Source organism: Panthera pardus, unplaced genomic scaffold (assembly GCF_024362965.1).
Source record: "Panthera pardus isolate Hobbes unplaced genomic scaffold, ASM2436296v1 HiC_scaffold_13, whole genome shotgun sequence".
In the NCBI taxonomy this organism is placed as follows: Eukaryota; Metazoa; Chordata; class Mammalia; order Carnivora; family Felidae; genus Panthera; species Panthera pardus.
In genome coordinates, this window is record NW_026526688.1 from 171,358,004 (window position 1) to 171,378,359 (window position 20,356).

The 20,356-nt window shown below is 33.9% G+C and overlaps 1 protein-coding gene across 9 annotated transcripts in view; it reads right to left on the reverse strand.

Annotated features, from left to right (window-relative positions):
* Nucleotides 1–303: 303 nt before the first annotated feature.
* The window catches only part of N4BP2 (NEDD4 binding protein 2), a 76,148-nt gene continuing 56,095 nt past the window's right edge, over nucleotides 304–20,356 (reverse strand). For 4 of the 9 annotated variants that reach the window (XM_019413788.2, XM_019413738.2, XM_019413772.2 and 1 more), the window contains 4 exons: nucleotides 17,655–17,843; nucleotides 16,291–16,459; nucleotides 8,830–8,953; nucleotides 304–580 (listed from right to left, as the gene is read on the reverse strand). In XM_019413788.2, the coding sequence (XP_019269333.2) occupies nucleotides 445–580; nucleotides 8,830–8,953; nucleotides 16,291–16,459; nucleotides 17,655–17,843 (618 nt within the window). In that variant the 3' untranslated portion in view covers nucleotides 304–444. Of the gene's footprint in view, nucleotides 581–768; nucleotides 2,589–4,083; nucleotides 7,590–8,829; nucleotides 8,954–16,290; nucleotides 16,460–17,654; nucleotides 17,844–20,356 lie in introns of those variants that run through there. The other 5 variants (XM_019413762.2, XM_053901617.1, XM_053901616.1 and 2 more) reach the window with 5 other exon arrangements.

Below are 20,356 nucleotides of genomic sequence, written 5' to 3' on the forward strand. Positions count from 1 at the left end.
AGTGGGGGAGAAAGTCTTGTGGGACTGAACCCTTAATTTGTAGAATCTGATGTTATCTCTGGGTAGATAGTGTAAGAATTAATTGAACTGTAGACACCCAACTTGTGTCACAGAGAATTGCTTGGTATGGGGAAAAAACTCCAATGTTTGGTGACCAGAAAGGTGTTTTGTGTGAATTATAAAGAGACACGGAAAAGAAACACACAGGAGGAAGGATTGGGTTTTTCTCTATACGAGAGAAAAAGGTAGGAGGGGGAGAAACTGGGTTTTCCTAATATGACCACAATATCATCATCCAATAAATAAGTAAATAAATAAATCTTTTAATATAATTAAGTGTCCAGTGTTCACATTGCCGATCGTCGTGTTACTGTCATAAAAAAAAAACTTAGTTTTTGGCTGAACAAATAAAGTCCACAAATTGGTTGATATGCCTCTTCCGTCTTAATAGTATAGGTTCCCTTTCCATCTGTGTTTTTGTTTTCCTTGGCAATTTACTTGAAGAAACTGTGTTGTAAGAGCATCCCACAGTCTGTATTTGGTGGTTACATCCCATGGTGTTGGCATATTCCTCTGTTCTCTGTAATTCATATAAGTTGGTTGTTAGGTCTACAGGCTTGATCAGATGTAGGTTCAACTGGTTTTGATTCCACTGATTTTTGAGTACCCAATTCTATATATTAGATCCTTTTCTGGGATATAGAAACTACCAAAAAAAACCCCAAAGCATTATATTGTGCATTCAGGCAGATAGACAACTACAAGGCATACCTCATTTCATTGCATTTTGTTTTATTGCACTTCACAGATTGTATTTTTTACAAAATGAAGGTTTGTGCCAACTCTGCATCAGGCAAGTCTATTGGTGCCATTTTTCCAACAGCATTTGTTCATTTCGTATCTGTCGCATTTTGGCAATTCTTCTAATATTTCAAGTTTTTGCATTATTATTATTATATTTGTTATGGTGGTCTGTGATCAGTGATCTTTGATGTTACTATTGTAATTGTTTGGTTTGGGGGGGGGGCACAGACTGTGCTTGGTAAATGTTGTATGTGTTCTGACTGTCCCCACTGGCTGCTCCCCTCTCTCTTTCCCTCTCCTTGGGCCTCTCTATTCTGAGACACAATAATATCAAAATTAGGCCAATTAATAACCCTACAATGGCCTCTAAGTGTTTAAGTGAAGGGAAGAGTCACATATGTCACCTTAAATCAAAAACTAAAAATGATTAGATTTAGTGAGGAAGACCTGTCGAAAGCCAAGAAAGGCCGAAAGCTGGACCTCTTGTGACAGTTAGCCACGTTGTGAATGCAAAGGAAAAGTTGTTGAAGGAAATTAAAAGTGCTACTTCAGTGAACATATGAATAAGATAGTGAAACAGCCTTATCGCTGACACAGAGAAAGTTTCAGTGGTCCAGATAGAAGATCAAACCAACCACATAATTCCCTTAAGCCAAAGCCCAATCCAGAACAAGATCCCAAATCTCTTCATTACTGTTAAAGCTGAGAGAGGTGAGGAAGCTGCAGAATAAAAGTATGGAGGTGGCAGAGACTGGTTCGTGAGGTTTAGGGAAAGAAGCCACCACCGTAACATCAAAGTGCAAGGTGAAGCAGCACGGGCTGATGTTGGAGAAGTTGTAGCAAATTATCCAGAAGATCCAGTTGAGATCAATAACAAAGGTGGCTACACTAAACAGATTTTTGATATAGATGAAACAGCCTTCTAACTGCTAATGTAGCTGGTGTCTTTAAGATGAGGCTCATTTACCATTCCAAAAACCCTAGAGCCCTTAACAATTATGCTAAATCTATTCTCCCTATGCTCGATACAAGGAACAAAGCCAGAATGACAGCACAGCTCTTATAACATGGTTTACTGACCTACTGCTCCGAAAATAAAAGATTCCTTTCAAAATATGACTACTCATCAACAATACCTTGTCACCCAAGAGTTCTGATGGAGATATACAAGATTATTGTTGTTTTCATGTCTGCTCACACAACATCCATTCTGCAACCCATGGATCAAGGAGTCATTTTGACTTTCAAGTCTTATTATTTAAAAAATGTATTTCATAAGGCTATAGCTGCCATAGATAGTAATTGCTCTGACGGATATGAAAGCCTTCTGGAAAGGAGTCACCATTCTCAATGCCATTAAGAACATTCCTGATTCATGAGCAGAGGTCAAAATATCAATGTTAACAGGAGTTGGGAGGTAATTCCAACCCTCATGGATGACGTGGAGTTACTCAAGACTTCAGTGGAAGAAGTAACCGCAGATGTGGATGAAATACAAGAGAACTAGAATTAGAAGTGGAACCTGAAGATGTGACTGAATTGCTGCAATCTCACAAAACTTTCACAGATGAGAAGTTGCTTCTTACAGATGAGCAAAGAAAGTGGTTTCTTTAGATGGAAACTACTCCTGGTGAAGAAGCTGTGAAGACTGTTGAAATGACAACAAAGGATTTGCACTATCAAAAAAAAAAATTCATTGATAAAGCAGTGGCAGAGTTTGAGAGGATGGACTCCAATTCTGAAAAATCAGCTGTGGGTAAAATGCTATCCAACAGGATCACATGCTACAAAGAAATCATCACAAAATAAGAGTCAATCGATGTAGCAAACTTTGTTTTTGTCTCATTTTAAATTTTGCTACAACCACTCCAACCTTCAGCAACCACCATCCTGATCAGCCATGTTGGTTAGTGGTATCATTTGAATACTTAAGTTAAAATGCATACAACTGTGATTTCCTTTTTATTATTCCTAGCACAGAGTAATCATCAACAAAGATATGTTGACAGAATCCATCAAGAACTAATTTTCACATTATTTACATTCAGTGATGAAAAATGTGGCAGAAACTGCTATTAATTCCCCTAATATACATGCTCTTTCCTCCAAGAGAATGTCCATGTTTTAGTTGAACATACAGTACACTGAAATAAAGATAATTTTCCAGCTCTCTTGCAGCTAGATGTGACCACATGACTAAGTTCCAGCCAATAAGATATAAGTGGAAGTGTTGAATACCAACTTCCAAATATCTTCTATTAAAAAAAAAAAAAAAAAAAAAATTGCTGGCACTTGCCCATTGCTCCTTTCTTCTTTGTCCTTCCTCACAACAGAATGCAGGTTTGATTATTAGAGCTCTAGCTACCCACCCTGGTTTAGGAAATGAAGGCCACAGCTTGGGTATGATAAGGGTAGTAAGCTAAAAATTAAAGGATCCTAGATCTCCAAAAAATTCATGGAAATGAGCACACCCATCAGACCTTGAGTTTGTATTACATTAAGAGAGAAATAAACTTTTATTTTTGTCCCTGGAAAACCCATGATACCAGCTTCCTTTAGATATAGGAGGAAGGCAGATTTGTAAGTAGCAGTTTTTCATAGACTTATACAGTAAAGCCACATATCTCTCTCTCTTACTTGGCGGTCATGGAATATTATTTTTAAGTAATTATTCTTACTTGTATGAAAAAAGTAGTTGTTCTTAGTAGAAGTTGGAGAACCTAGGTTGCAGTCTTACCTCTGCCACTAACTAGGCAAATGAGTCGACTTCTCTAAGCCTCTGTAAGATAACTATGTAGTAAGATTCTCTTGAGTCTTAAAACATAACATACATGGAAGTGCTTCATAGCATAAATAACTATGCACAGAGAGTTGATGAGAATTATAAGACACCTGTAGAGAGAAGCTCTGTCTCAGATTGTATCCCCAGTGACAAGTGCTTAACTAATATTTGTTAAATAAAAAATTTTAAGTCGATGCTAACTGAGTGAATTATTCTGCTGTGGGCTGAATAAAGTTCAAAGGTCTTTAATATTAATTAAAGTATTACTTGAGTTCTTTAGAGCCACTATTCTTAATTTTGCCATCAAAAAGATAATTTATCTGGTTCAAAAGTGGACCCCTATTTGCTATAGCAAAGAATAAAAGCTGTGGTACAGAAATAAAAATTTTATGACCCTTTTCTTTCCCTTGAAATTACAAAGTTACACATAAAGATATATTTTAATATTTAAACCACTAACCCTACCACATCAAATGAAGGATTTCCTCACAGTGGACTGTGGCTAAAGTATTTTATTAAATTAAGTATGTAATCTGCAAATGGTTTCATAAGAAATTTTAAAAGCAAAGTTATAAAACATTTTCAATAAAAAAGTACAGAGTTAACAGCAAAATTACATTTTCTTTATAGTACAGATAAAAACATCTCATTTCTGATATACTGTCTGAAAATTTTATAATATATTCTCCAACTGATAGCTGCAATATTATATTTTAATGAGAAGTTTCATGGTTAAATCAATCATTTGTTAATAACAGGTTCATCATTTGGACCATAAAAGTCAACTGCTCAACTTTAAGGAAAATAATAAAATTTGTCGTTCTATAATGTTAAGTTATAAAAGGCTCTTCGGGATGTACATGTCTTCCAGCCTTGTTTCTCTACTAAATTCTATAAAGAGGCTTTAATAATACTGTAAACTTGAATTACATTTTAAAAATAAGCACCATTAACATACATTCTACATAAATTCACTTAACCTTTTAAATGACACTTCTTTTTGGCCACACAAACATTTAAATTTGTTTTCTTTACCATGTAAATAAAAATAAGCAATATTTAACCACTACACAGAAAATTATCAAACTTCACCTCATTGCACAATGGAAAAGCACTTAGGAAAGCACTTGGAAAAAACAGCACACATTATTTTTGTGTCTTTTTTATACATTTTGTCATTTTCTTAAATTGAGAGCAGTTAAAACATTGTCAGAGCAATTTCCTGAGTCTCAAAGTTTCCGATTTCCAGCTCAGAAATAACCAATCTCGCTATTACATATGTCCTCTTTCTAAGCACACAAAATACTTGAATTTAAAAAGAAAAAGACTGAAATAAGGACTGGAAACAACCCAACAGAATTATTTAAACTTTCTTCTCAAAATGTATTGAATAAACAAGACACTTTAAAGTATAAGTCAGAATTTCTACTACATAATATGCCGCATACTTAAGGCCATAGAATTGCAAATAGTATGGAAACACTAATAAATTGAAAAAAACCTCAACTTGAAAATAATATGAGTTATATGAACAGCCAATAAACCTAAGACAACATGCTTCCATAACTCATGTTGAAGTAAGGAAGTGGATGAATTGAAAACACTGTTGAAGAGTTTCCTAAGTCTAACCCCTCGTTCCCTGTGGTTTCCACATTAGTTCTCTTTTTTCTCCTGGTAGACACAGATGAGAGACTAGTGAAAAGACAGAACAGTTACTAAAACCTTCCAAACTACAGAAGTGTTGTACTTTTAAAATATTAATACATTTGCAAAGAGCCATTCTAATTAGACCTGTATTATTAGCACTAATATACCAATACCTGAAGATGTTGATAATCCACACACTCTCCTTACTTTTGACACACAGGGCTTGGAAAAGAGCGAGAGAAAAATTTGATAATCCCCAAACTATGTTTACCTTTGGCATATAGGATTTAGAAATGGGCAAAACAAGAAAGGAGAAACTACAAAATTTTTCTTTCATAATTATGTGTTGTTTAAACTATGCTAGACAGTGAGGTGGGAGGCAGTTTAGGATTAAAACAACTTCATAAAAGCACATATCATGCTCAAAATTTGCCTACATACTTATGAATGATATGACGAAGAAAAAATACCTCAGATTTACCAAAATAAAGTCTAACATTAAAGTTGATACAGCAGAAAACATAGCTTCTTTCATTTGGTTTCTGCCCACAAAACACTTCATCCCTTGTTCTTTTTGACTGCTCCCACACTAATCATAATTACAATAATACTGAAATAAATCTAGCTGAAGTGCTCAAAAGCAATGCTTTTTTAAACTGGGTGAGGAAATATAAAATCATGGAAAATGAGTATGCAGCTGCACACCCTCAAGTAACCCCAGGTTTTAGTACTATTATTCACATTTCTTAAATCATATTAATTTATACATAAAAACATTTTACTTCATTAACAGTTGTAGTTTTATAGTAAGTTCTTGAAACGAATTGCTTTATTTTTAATGTATACAACTCCTCTAGACATTACAAAAAACATATGCTAAACTGGTGGCATTTTTTCTTTTTTAAACAAATTATTACAACCATGAGAAAATATTTCAATACCACTCACTAATCATTTCTAAATAATAAACATTTTATTTTCATGGAAATAAATTTAATGATACAGGTCTTCTTTTAAAAGCATGCTTTCGTGATATGCAAAAATGTGTTTTTGAGTTTTATTTTCATTAAAATGTCTGTTCTTTTGAGAAACCATTCTGTAGTTCAGGATTCTTTCAGTAATAGCTCAACCCTATAATTCCTGATCCAAATGATGTTTAAGCTTATCAAAATCCAACACAACTGTTTGTTAAATTACATATGTTGGAAATATTCTCCATATCCAAAGACAAATTTATTTAAGCCATTGTTTTATACTGAAAAACTACACTTTACCACATTAAACGTGTATAAATGAAATTTACATTTTATAGTTGACATACTAACAGGACTTTTTAGCTCACACAAAACAAGGTCAATGAAAGTTTCCTTTCAGAAAGTTGGCTCTTTTTTAAAAAAACAAAGGTAAAAAACTTTTAAATTGTAAGGATTCCTTTAAAGATTATATCAAAAATGTCTTCTACATTTAAGTTAATAGGCTCTTGACCCACTACTGTTTAGAAATTATATGACTCAAATATAAAATATAGCTCTTTAGTACTGTCTTAAATACCACTTACACAGACAGCTCTAGAAGCAGTTCTATTAAGACACTGATACTTGTAGATATCTAACAATTTCATCTTCTCTAAAAACTTTACTGCCTACAGAAGGCATAAAACTGCAATATAATCTCAGGCTCCAACTTTCCTCCTAGAAAATGCACACATACAGAACAAACGAACAAAAGGTAAGAGATCAAGATCATATACAAAACAGAAGAAAGTACAAACAGCATGTCTTTCTTCCTGCAGGATATGGCAAAATGAAATGATTTTTTGTATTTAGCTTTGATATCAAAAAGCATTCAAGTGCTTTTGTTACATTTCCTTTCTTTCATTACTACTACCACTACTTCTCCTTCTTTTAATACAAGCCTTTGATGGGCATGAACCAGGCCTCAAAGCACTATAAATGCCTCTCAAAGATGCCTTTTGGATTTTACTAAATGTTAACAACAATTAACACAAAGGTAACATTTTCTCTCTGAAAAAGAATCAGAGCACTTCAAACTTTAAAACCACAGCTGATAATTTTCTTGGACACTTTATAATCAATAAAAATTCTCTTCAGTATTTTTAACAGACAACGTATTTGGCATTTGATTCAGTAAAAAATTAAACTTCTCTTGAATTCTGAAAAACATCATTATAATGTTTTTGTTATAATTGGACATTTCTAATAAAATACATGTGTACAGTAAAATTGACTAAATTACTGTAAATAAAACTAACCTACAAACCTTCACACTTCTAAGTCAAGGATGTTTATTTTACTTTAGCATGACTTTCAAGCACCCTGGTTTAATTTCAGAGAACCTATAGAAATGAGAAAACAGTTATTTTAGGTAAAAATTTCAAACTGGTTAAGGAATATATCATGTAATCAATTCCAAATATCTACGCTAAATGAAATAGTTACTATCAAAGTACTCTCCTTTATTATTAAGTCAGTATCCAGGACTGATATCTATGCTTATGTACTTTTAATCCGTTGTAAAAATAAACAATCCTAAAGCTAGAGGGATAACTCCTAACTTAGTAGTTATTTAAGATTTTTCAAAAATCTCAAGCCTGAACTCAACTTTCATGAAGAACAGCATGGTGTGTGAAGGATAAGATGATGTCTGTTACATTATTTCTATGCATTAAGTCGGTACTAAAAAGAAATCTCTAACATAAGTCTGATTCATCAGGCCATGAAATGCTTCCAAGTGCCTCAGTGTGAAATTTAAAAAACACTAGTCTCTACAATAGATCATTAATCCCAACATGATAATGCTCCAGTCCAACTACTCCTTTTGTAAGAGTAACTCTAAAACTTCATCTGTTTTTGTGCTCAGAATTAATGCTACTATTTTCTATAATGTAGCCAAACAACATTTTATTACATGGCATAAACAAAATATGCCACACTAACTAAAACTAGAGCTAGGGGGAGGTAGGTACCTAATGGTATACATCCTCAGTGAATCTATCCATCAACAGATCTTTCTTCTTAGACTTCTCTTGTCATTTTCTGTTACTGAATAATAATCACTTAAAAAAAAGTTCATTTCATGTTTGTCACAGCTAAGATTATTAATGGCATTTAATTTATGAAGATGTGTAAATTCTTACTGACTGGTGTATTTCTGCTAAAGTTTAAACAAATCCCTTATAACCACATTTCAGCAGAAATTCCTTCCAAAATCCACAAATATGTATATCCTTTCAAATAAATAATTAGCAACCTTAGATGATGATACACATAATCTAACTATCTTGAATAATACATTATCAAAGAAACACAATCATATTACTTTCTGTTAGATTTTAAATTTATGAGACAGTTTTGTCAGATGATTACTTCAAAAACAAAATATATTTTTCCTTCATTTCTGGTTTTCTGAATATCATTAAGACCAGCAGGAAAAGTTATAATTTAAGCATGAATTTGTGGCTAATATCAGATGGTTAAATTTAGTTAACTATTCTAATAACTCATTTGAGCATACTATTAGTGTTTATTATCTGTATATGGACATTGCCATTATCAATAACAGAAATCTCTACTCACCTGAAGCTATGGCTTGTGAGGTATTTAATGACGGCTGGTTTGATGCGAGCAACTCCTCCTTGACTGTGGTTTCCTCTCCCCGTAATCACAGAGAGATAGGACTTACCACCATTCTGCTTAAATTCTGTTACAACAGGAATTGGACCAGTTAAAATTCATTTGTCTTACATTCTCAATAGAAAACAAGCTTTAACTACTCAAATACATATAAAATTACTTTCATGGGGATTTACAGATTTATAACTTTAAAAAGCACCAAAATTGATGTTTTAAAATGGATATTTCATCTACATTGTTTAAGTATGGAAGTCTCAAAGCAATTCATCTGCCTAAACATAAGTGAAATTTCTTCCCCTGTGGGGAGGGAGATTTCTATGTGCTACCAGAATTTCTCTCTAAAATAATGATAATGACAACAGTAATATTAATGCCATCTAACAATTATTACATAGTTGGAGTCAGGAATTTCTTTAAGCTACTTATATTTATTAACTAAGAATCTTCACAATGACTCTTTTAATTAAATACTCTGAAGCCAGCCAGCCAGCTTTGGTCTGATTAGGAGCTCTGCCACCAAATGACTGGGCAGTATGACCGTGGACAAGTTACTTGCCTATCTGTGCCTGTTTCCTTATCAGTAAAATGGGATCTAAAGCAACTACTTTATAGGATATCACCCTTCAGGAATCGCTATTAGCAAATCCACTAATTACAGCATGGACTATAGTCTTATTGTTAAAGATAGACAATTGTTAAGAAACTCTTCCAAAGGCACCTGCCTGGCTCAGTCGGAAGAGCATGCAACTCTCAATCTCAGGGTCATGAGTTTGAGCCCCACATTGGGTGTAGAGATTACTAAAAAATAAATAAATAAAACTTTAAAAAAAAAAAAAAAAAGAAGAAGAAGAAAAGAAGAAACTCTTCCAAAGAGATGATTTTTAAATATCAAATGAATCTAGGCCTCTTACAAGAATGTAGCTCTTGCTTTGGATATGATCTTGTGAAAATTAAGTACATAAACCCTGAAAGTCAATAACTGCTGCAATAAAATAACAAAAACTCTGTTAATAATAAGAGTTGATTTAATTAACTAAATATCTTCTTCCTTTGTGATAAATAGCACAAGTTTTGATCATTAGCATAAAATACATACATATACATATATATATATATAATATAAATAGTCTATATTCTGCTAAGTTGCCCTAAGACTCCAGCAGATCCACAAACAGTTTTTCGAGTCTCACATCTCCAAGGCAATATTTGGCCTGGAATTTTAAGAGGGTATGTTGCTTATATTTCTAATTCCTTCTTTGCTTAAGATCTCCATTTCTACACTAGTCCATTACCCATTATTTCAAGCAATATTTTGTTCAAAATTCAACTCTTCCTGGGTGCTGGCTACACAGGGTATTCACTTTGTAAAAAAGTTTTTATGCTATATAATTATTACCTGTACATTGTTCTTTATAGATGTGACATTACAAAGTTTACTTAAAAGAAACCTTACATATCTTAACTATCCATAAGTCACTCTCATCATTCCTTCACCGCTGCTCCCCTTATCAGGGCAGTCATGTGTAACACCTCGTTTTTATTTATATATTTTTAATGTTTATTTATTTTGAGAGAAAGTGTGAGAGAGAGAGGGGCAGAGAGACAGGGAGAGAGAGAATCCCAAGCAGGCCCCATACAGTCAACACAGAGCCAGATGCAGGGCTCACTCCCTTGAACCATGAGATCATTTACCTGAGCCAAAATCAAGAGTCAGACGCTCAACCAACTGAGCCACCCAAGCACCCCATAACACTTCATTTTTAAATTCTCTGCTCTGAAAATGTTCAACCGTTGAATCACATGCTTCAAATAAAGTAGGTGTTCAAAGGATGTTTGTTGCATGAATTCAGGTATATGTTTAGGTCCCCAAATTTCAGGCTATTCCTGTCACTTATCACCTTTAAAAAAAACTACTTAACTCATTTTTAAGCCTATCTCAAATTTCTTACCATTTCTACTGTAAATATTTCATTATATATTTCAAAAAGGACTCTTACAAAATAAAAAGAACCACGATACTACCATCACATCTTAAAAACAGTTCCTTAATATCATGTTTCTAAAAATGGCTGAAAGTCTCCCTCAAAAAAATGGTTTTACAGTGACTTACTTAAATCAGGGTTGAAACAAGACCACACATTGCATTTGGTTGATATATCTCTGAAGTAACTTTTAATCTAAATGTTCCCCCTCCCCCTGGGCTTTTCTCTACAACTGGTTGAAAAACTTGGATCATTTATCCTAGATTTTCACAGTCTAAATATTGTTGATTATATCCCCATGGTGCCATTTAACCTGTTCCTCTGTTCCCTGTAAATCCCTATAAAGTAGTAAAAACATCATTGGTGGTAGTGATGTATATTCCAATCAGAAGGCACTTAAGGGTCAGATATCTTTTTTGTTGTTGTTCATCCCCAAGTTTGACAATCATCTTTTATAACTAAAAGCAGTGGAGGGCAGAATCACAGATTTTCCCCTGGATACATTTCCATTCAACAATACTACCATCTAGTGGTGACTAACAGTACCTACAGACTACCACAGGTGTCAACATGCACAACAGTGGGCCTGGCTTCAGAAAGGATTTGTATATTGGGTCTGACCAAGCATCACCTTATACAAGTTATTTAGCTCTTTTTTTTCTTGTAATTTTTTTAATTGAGATATAATTCATAAAACATAAAATTCATGATTTTAAAATGTATAATTCAGTGGATTTTAGTATATCAAAACACTGTTCAACTATCAATACTAATTCCAGAACACTCCATTGTCTCAGAAAGAAATTCTGTACTTGTTAGCAGTTACTCCCCATTCCCTACTTTCTAGCCACAGTAACCACTAATATACTTTGTTTCTATTGGTTTGTCTATTGTGAACATTTCATATAAATGGGAACCATATAATAAAGTGGCCCTTTTGTACCTGGCTTCTTTCACAAAGCATGTTTACAAGGTTCATCCATGTTGTAGCATGTATCACTACCTGACTCCTTTTTGTGGCTGAATAATATTCCATTGTATGGATATACCAAATTTTGTTTGTCCTTTCATCAGTTGATGGACATCTGGTTGTTTCCATTTTTCAGCTATTATGAACATTCATGTACAAGTCTGCGTGTGGATGAATTGTGTTTTCAATTTTCTTGTATACATAACTAGAACTGCTAGGTCATATGGTAACTCTGTGTTTAATCTTTTGAGGAATGCCAACCTTTTCCACTGTGGCTGTACCATTTAATACTCCCACTAGCAATATAAAGGGTTCCAATTCTCCACATCCTTACCAACACTTATTATTTTCCATTTTACTAAACTTTTCAAATTATTAATTTCCTCATATATGAAATGAAAGGAATGCTTACCCTTTATTCAATCATTTATTTAAAAGTTGCTGTTGGGTGTTGAATGAAAGGTTCTATAAACAATGATGACTCAATAATCATTGCTGACTCAATTCCTGGCCATAAAGACAGATTTTAATCTTCAACTATATAATAAGCTTTTTATAAATACTGTGATACACAGGAGTACTGCAAGAGGCTATTAATGGGAAGCCTAGATGGCAAGAAATGACAGTGTAGTTAAAACAGAAAGAGGAGCAAAACATAAGATGAGAATAGGGAGGCAGGCAAGGAACAGATTACATAGGGATTTAGGAGTTTATGCTAAATGAAACATGGCAACCTATACTTTCTTATCACGGTGCTTATTATTATGTAACTATTTGCTCACTGTCACCTACCCTACTAGACACCAAACCCCATAAAAATAAGGACTGTGTATCTTTTTCACTGCTTTATTCTTGATACCTAGAATATACAATAATCAAATTTTTATTGAGTAAATGATGTATTCACCCTCTATAGACAGAATATTCTCTTATAATACTTCTACGTAAGTTTTTTCCTCCAGACTAAATAATATATTTAAAATGCTCTTAAATTTTCTCTTTTCAAATCTTTATTATTGTTTTCTAGATTTTCTCAAAGATTTCCAAAATTCTATTTAAAAAACAACTAGAGGAGGAGAATTCTTTACTTTACCAAAGAATGTCTAATAGACATAGTACAAACACAAATTCTAAAACACCATTATCCAACCACCAATATAATAATTCATTCAGTCAAGCATCATCAATGGAGGCTAAAATTACTAGGTGAAATATTGCAAGAGAATAGTTATTCACATAGTTGCAAAGTATCAATTGCCAAAAAATTACTAGTTAATTATAAAGAAAGAAAAGATACATTTACATTGAGAAACCTAACAGAGTCCCACCTCAGCTAAGAAATCAAACTTAACATCATCAATAATGGGGCAATCTGACCATATTATGTCTCCTGATATGTGCACCAAGGATGACTAACATCACCTATGCAGCATTTTTTACCAAAAAAAAAAAAAAAATCTTTAACTAAATCTAATCACGAGGAAACAATCAGAGAAATTATAATTGTAGGTCAATCTACCAAAGGCTTGGAGTCTTCAAAAATGTCAATAACACAGAAGAAAAAAATAGGCTGAGGAACTATTTATATATATATATTTTAAGTAATCTCTACATCCAATGTGGAGCCCAAATTCACAACCCTGAGATCAAGGGTCACACTCTACAACTGAGCCAGCCAGGCATCCCGGAACTATTTCTACATTCTGAAGGCTATAGCCATGGGACAGTCAACTGGAGAATGTGATGTCTGACTGGATCCTGAGTTGAGAGGGAAAAAATGGCACAGCTAAACAAGACATTTCCATACACTGGAGAAATGTGAATGTGGCCTGTATACCAGACAATATTATAACAATGTTAAATATCTTAAAAGTGACAATGGTACTGCAATTATGTAGAATGGATTTGTTTCCGAGAGATAAACATGCTGAGGTATATAGAGGTAAGGTACCACAATGTTTAACATTTTATTTCCAAATGGTTCAGCAAGGGGCTCCTGGGTGGCTCAGTTGGTTAAGCGTCCGACTTCAGCTCAGGTCATGATCTCACAGTCCGTGAGTTCGAGCCCCGCATCGGGCTCTGTACTGACAGCTCAGAGCCTGGAGCCTGCTTCAGATTCTGTGTATCCCTCTCTCTCTGCCCCTCTCCTGTTCATGCTCTGTCTCTCTCTGTCTCAAAAATAAATAAAAACATTAAAAAAATTTTTTTTCAAATGGTTCAGCAAAAAGCAATTTTAAAGACATTAGGCAATATGGCCAAATGTTAACAACTGATTGATCTAGGTAAAAGATATATGAATTTTTATTATACAATTACTTCAACTCCTCTACGGGTTCTTAATTTTTCAGTATAAAAAGCCAGGAAAGAAGACAGCAGTGAGAGTACACATGCTGATATGTTGATATTGTGACATAACTACATGCCTGTGAGTAAAGAAATGGATACATTATGACATGACACTTGAATACTGTACAGCAGTTACAGAAAAAAAATCAGACCATCAACATAAGTGTATCTTGAAAACTGTACTGGGTGAAAACAAATGGCTTGGTTGAAAAGTATAGTGTGAAATCATGTACATTCATTTTTTTAAATGCACAAAAGAAATACTACAGACTGATTATTGATGAAAATACATATACTAAAGTACTTATTTTTAAAAACTAGTTAGGAACCAACCTGAAAGATGTTGATTTCCACTAGAAAGAGAAGGAAGAAAGAGAAAACGATTGGGAAGAATAGGGGTGCCTGGCTGACTCAGTCGGTAGAGCATTCAACTCTTGATCTCAGGGTTGTGGGTCCAAACCCCACGATGGGTATACAGATTACTTAAAAAAATAAAATCTTAAAAAAAAAGTCTGGGAAGAATACAAAGGGGAGAATAAAAATAAAATATGAAGTATATATGGTAAAATATTATCACTCACTTAGATTCATGGGTACGCAAGTAGTGTTTTATTACATTATTGCAAGTATTTCAACATGGTGTTCATGGTAAACGGATCAGTTTTCAACCTCTGCATCAGTCATATTTAATCAAGTATTTAATTAATTATAAATAATACATGTTGAATTGATAAACCTATATAAAGTATAGTTTAAAGCTTTCATATATATATTAACCAGAACAATACAACTATTAATAACAGGCAGGATTATGAAGCTACAGGGTCACAGCTGAAGCATGGGACTCCATGTCTCCACAATAAAATGGAAGATAAAGACAAAGGCAAGTTGAGAATTCAAAACTACTCTAGTAGTGGTAAAGGAGATGACTTCTAGTATTAGAGCATGGGGGAACTAAAACAGACTGAACTTAGTTCTAAGTGCTACCATCTGATAATGAAAAAGAAACAAGATACGTTAATGTATATGAAGTACATGATACTGCATGGAAAAAGATCCTTATCCAAAGCCCTGGGAAGAGGTAGAATTTAGAGAAGAAGCAGGTAGTGTCCTTTCCATGACCTGCAAAGACATATACAAGCAGAAAGGGAGAGAGAGGGAGCACTTCCGTAATGCAAACACTCAGAAAGTCTGCCTTTTGTGATAATTCTGTAAAAATCTTCACACCTTATTTATTTCTGCATTTTATTAAATATCTACTGAACAAGTGACATCTAACATCTATTAGCTTTAATAAATGTCTACTGAATAAAGATGTATGATATTCCTGAAAAGTCTCATTTATAAGTCACAGAAGATTCCCAGATTATACCATGCTCTCCCTTTATTTTTTTTTTTTCAAATTTTTATTTAAATTCTAGTTAGTAAACATATCGTGTAATATCGGTTTCAGGAGTAGAATTCAGTGATTCATCACTTACATATAACCCCCAGTGCTCATCACAAGTACCCTCCTTAATGCCCATCACCCATTTAGCCCATCCTCTGCCCACCTTCCCTCCATCAACCCTTGGTTTGTTCTCTACACCATGCCCTCTCTTTAATAAATACAACAAGAGAATACAAATATAACTAAAATAGGAAAATAAAGGGGCACCTGGGTGGCTCAGTCGGTTAAGCGTCCGACTTCGGCTCAGGTCATGATCTCACGGTCTGTGAGTTCGAGCCCCGCGTCGGGCTCTGTGCTGACCGCTCAGAGCCTGGAGCCTATTTCAAATTCTGTGTCTCCCTCTCTCTCTGACCCTCCCCCGTTCATGCTCTGTCTCTCTCTGTCTCAAAAATAAATAAACGTTAAAAAAAATTTTTTTTTAATAAAAAATAAATAAAATAGGAAAATAAAAACAAAATGTTAATGACCAGGCTAATGAGGATTCTTTTCCAAGAACGTCCCCTTGAAGAATGTGAAGAATGAACCTAATACAAACATCTATAAATGTGACACAGATATCCTGAGCCTGAAAATTCACATTCTCCTGAATTGGTAAATTTACCAATATAAGCAAAAACATATTTTCTACTGATAATTTGTCATTACCACAGTCCTACCTTCAGTTTTCTGCTGTAAAACTGTCATCAAATGTTCTATAGCTTCATCCACATGCAGCCCATGGAGGTCTAAAACGTTCTGTGGCAGCAAGGAGGCATTGACTTTCTCAAAGATCTCCACGGCAGCAAGGTGATTGGCTTCTTTCATCTTCTGCTCATGGAGACTACCCTTTAATTATAAAAAGATCACCAGTAAACACTTTTGATATTTGCTACTTAGAAGGCAACGAAGAAACAAAAATTGTCCCAAATAAAATGTAGAACAAAAAAGGGAACAGCAAATCTAAAATTTTAAATAATGCAATGGGCTAATATGCAAGAATGCACCACAGTTTAGGTGAATTTCAGTGAATTAATAACATATTTCTTACAATATTAAATCATCATTTCTAACATATTTCCTGATCCAAAAATCATAGATGAGGAAAACTTAAATAAACCCTTCTCAAGAAGGAATCCATTAGTTTATCCTTTGATAATCCTGGCCTCATCCCTTTCAACACCCTGTGGTTACCCCTGAAGCCATCTCTCAAGGTTTGTTATTGGGACTCACGCGGTTATACCAGTTTGATGTCTTTCTTTACACAATCACAAAAAGTAAGCCATATGGAACCACAAAGCTAAAAAGGAAATCAGACAGGTTTCTTGTAATACCATGTCCAATAAGCCTGAGTAGAAATTTTACTTCCCTGAAAGATATTAATATAACTTTCTTTTTCAGACCATAAAAGTGATACATTACTGGGATGCCTGGATGGCTCAGTCGGTTAAGTGTCCAACTTCAGCTCAGGTCATGAGCTCATGGTCCGCGGGTTCAAGCCCCGCATCAGGCTCTGTGCTGACAGGTCAGAGCCTGGAGCCTGCTTCAGATTCTGTGTCTCCCTCTCTCTGTCCCTCCCCTGCTCGCTTTCTCTGTCTCTCAAAAATAAATAAAAATTTAAAAAAAATTTTTTTAAGTGATAACATTACTAAAAATTCAAACATGATAGAAAGCACAAGGTCTCTGTAATTCCACCCTGAGGTGGTCAATATTAACATTCTGCTGTCTTTCCTTCAGAAAACCTGTATCTGTTTAGAAGTAGTACTGAATGACAGAATTTAACCCAGAAGAAAATATGGACTGTCAGAATAAAAATTCATGTAAGTCATAAATGCAAAAGGAACCATAGAAATTGAGCATTTCAAAGGAGACATAATTCTCAGAACCATACATTTCTTATATATCAGGATACCTTATGTCACCTATATAATCTACATTCCCCAGAATAACTTGATCTAGTCACAATACGAGTATCACCTGCTTTAAGATTATTCAGACATCGTAAGGGACAAAGAAAGAAACAGTAATCAGTTTTCCTCTTTACCTGCTGGGCATAAAACGTGGCAACGTGTTTTTTCCCCATCCGATAAGCTTCTTTTGCTTTGCTGTAGCATTCCATTCTCTTCTGCTGATGAAGGAAAGCCTCTGCCCTGTAGTCATTATACTCTGGATACTCAAAATCCTGGAAAGATGGTTCACTTGGTATATCTTCAGTCTCTTTCGATTTCTTGGCCTGTAAGATGTTACACAATGAGTAAAATACAAAGAAAGTAGAAAAATACAGGCTTTACCTTCAGAAAATGTATGTGAAAATTGGGCTCTACTATTTTTTTTTAAGATTTTAATTTTAAGTAATCTCTATACCCAAAGTGGGGCTCTAACCCACAACTCTGAGATCAAGAGTCGCATGCTCTACTAACTGAGCCAGCCAGGCGCCCCTCTATCATTTGTCGTCTTTCTTCTCAGAAAACAGACTCTCCCCAGAGTCTAGCTAGTAAGTCATGCATTTCGTGGCTATCATTTTTTCATGCTATAGGGTACCTCTCCTTTAACCACTCTTATCTTAGAAGATGTTGAAAAGTTCTCTAAAATTATCAAAATATAATTAGGTCACAAAATCAAGCCAAAAGAGAAAACACACACTATTCAAAGAATAACACTCATTTATCAAATGCAAAATTTACCAAATTCTAGTTTGCAAACCCATTCAAAAAGTCTAATCATTGAAGGTAGTAATGGCATATTTCAATTTATGTGTTTTAAAAAACAATCAATAAAATAATTAAATAGTATTCTTTTTAAAACAGAAGGGCATATAGAGTGACCATAGCTAACAGTAAAAATTATAAGTAGGTTTATGGGGCAGGTCACTACCAACTAGCCACTATGGTAGTGTTGACTTCTGAGCCTTTTGAAAAATCATCTATCAAGTAATTGTCATCCAAAATACACCCTTAAATTATACAAGCAAAAGTAACTCTAAAACACAAAGTACTGAAAATAATTATGCCTCAAATACTCCCCACCAAATAGAAAATTGCATGTTTCTGAAGATGTGTCTAAAATATCAAAAGTCAGTGTTTAAAAAACAGCAAAATATAGTGACTTCTATGTCCAGTTTGGTTTTTCATTTATCACATACTTTAAAGTGCTATTTGCAGACAACTGCTCACAAACGGGATCTATGTTTAGATCCCTGTTAATGGATTTTTTTAAAATCTTAAAAGAATTCCAAGTATCAGGTGCCATACGAAGTAATTTAATGAACATTTTATATAAACTCAATCCCAAAATCCCCCCAAAAAATATAATCTTCAATATCTTAAACAAATCATGCTTTTCTGATATAACTGAAAGTAAATTAAATGGTATAGGCTGTTAAATTTCTAAAAACTGAAAATTGTCATTAAATTAGAAATATTATCAAAGATTATAATTATAAGGTACTGTACAATCTTTAAGAAAATGCCACTTTAATTTTTTAAGGTAATATCATTTAATATATATTAAATATTACATTTAAATTATATGTATATATTATATAATACACATATTACCAATTGACCATTTTTTCAAATTTCCTGCCTGTGAGTAGAGTCAGAAGTCATAAAAGGTTGGGGGGGGGTGCGGAGAACTGGTCTAAAATACAGTAATTGATTGTATATTCTTTTTACTCATTACACTTTGCTTATTTAGCCCCTAGAATTCTAGAGGTTTAAAACAAGTTAAAGAATAAAGATATCATCATCCTCCAACTCATTACCGAAGTCAAAAATCTGTAAATACACAGTTGATTTACTTTTGCAACAAATACCCAACTTATTTTATGAAAGAACACAAGGCTCTCTCTCACATCAGAATATTCATAGGACCTACACACATCCTTTTGTCCCTCTTGCCCGTACTTAATCACAAGCTTGTTTCATATTAATGTTTAAATATTCCATGAGTAGATGGCTTGAATCTCTGGTAAAAATCAAACATTTTAAAGGAGGGGTTAATAAAAATGCTTTCCATAACTTTTGAAAAGCCACGTCTCTGTTGGTGTTCATACAAAAAAATGCAAATCACATTTGGTTCTCTGGGAAGAGACCCTTTATTTCTTATTCTTTTAAAAAGAAAAAAAAAACAGTATATAATGAGAGATACTTTCTCAAATAGCTACCCTTTTTCAAAATAAAACTATGATTTTTTTATATCCACTTTATACTGATATGGTTTATTATAACCTCACTAACAAGGGCCAAGTGAAATATATGCTTCCTAAGAATTCACCTCATTAGTGCCACTTATGTACTACAATACCAAAACCATCTCCCATGGTTAACAAACTTATAAATTTTATTAAAGGGTAAAAGGAAAAATAGTAGTATTAATAAAACACAGTTTTAAATGCTAGTTCCTTGAAAATAGATAAGCCAAAATATTACTGATACCAGGATACTCCCCTTTAGTATCTGTGGTCCCTTCAGGTCCTAGGATATCAAAGACAGAGTATTCTGCTCACAAATGTTAAAATATTTTTATCAGCATTATGATGCCTGCCTATATTTTGTGAAAAAAAGCTAAGAATAATCCTCAGAATAACTTAAAGTCTACCTTTTGGCCAATGTCTACATAACTCACAAAATCTACTTTTCTTATTTGAACATCTGCCATTTTGAGCAGGCACACCTTCTTCTCATCACCTCCTCTATCACCATAATGACCCAAAGTGCCTTGCTCTATTATCAGGTGAAAGAAGAA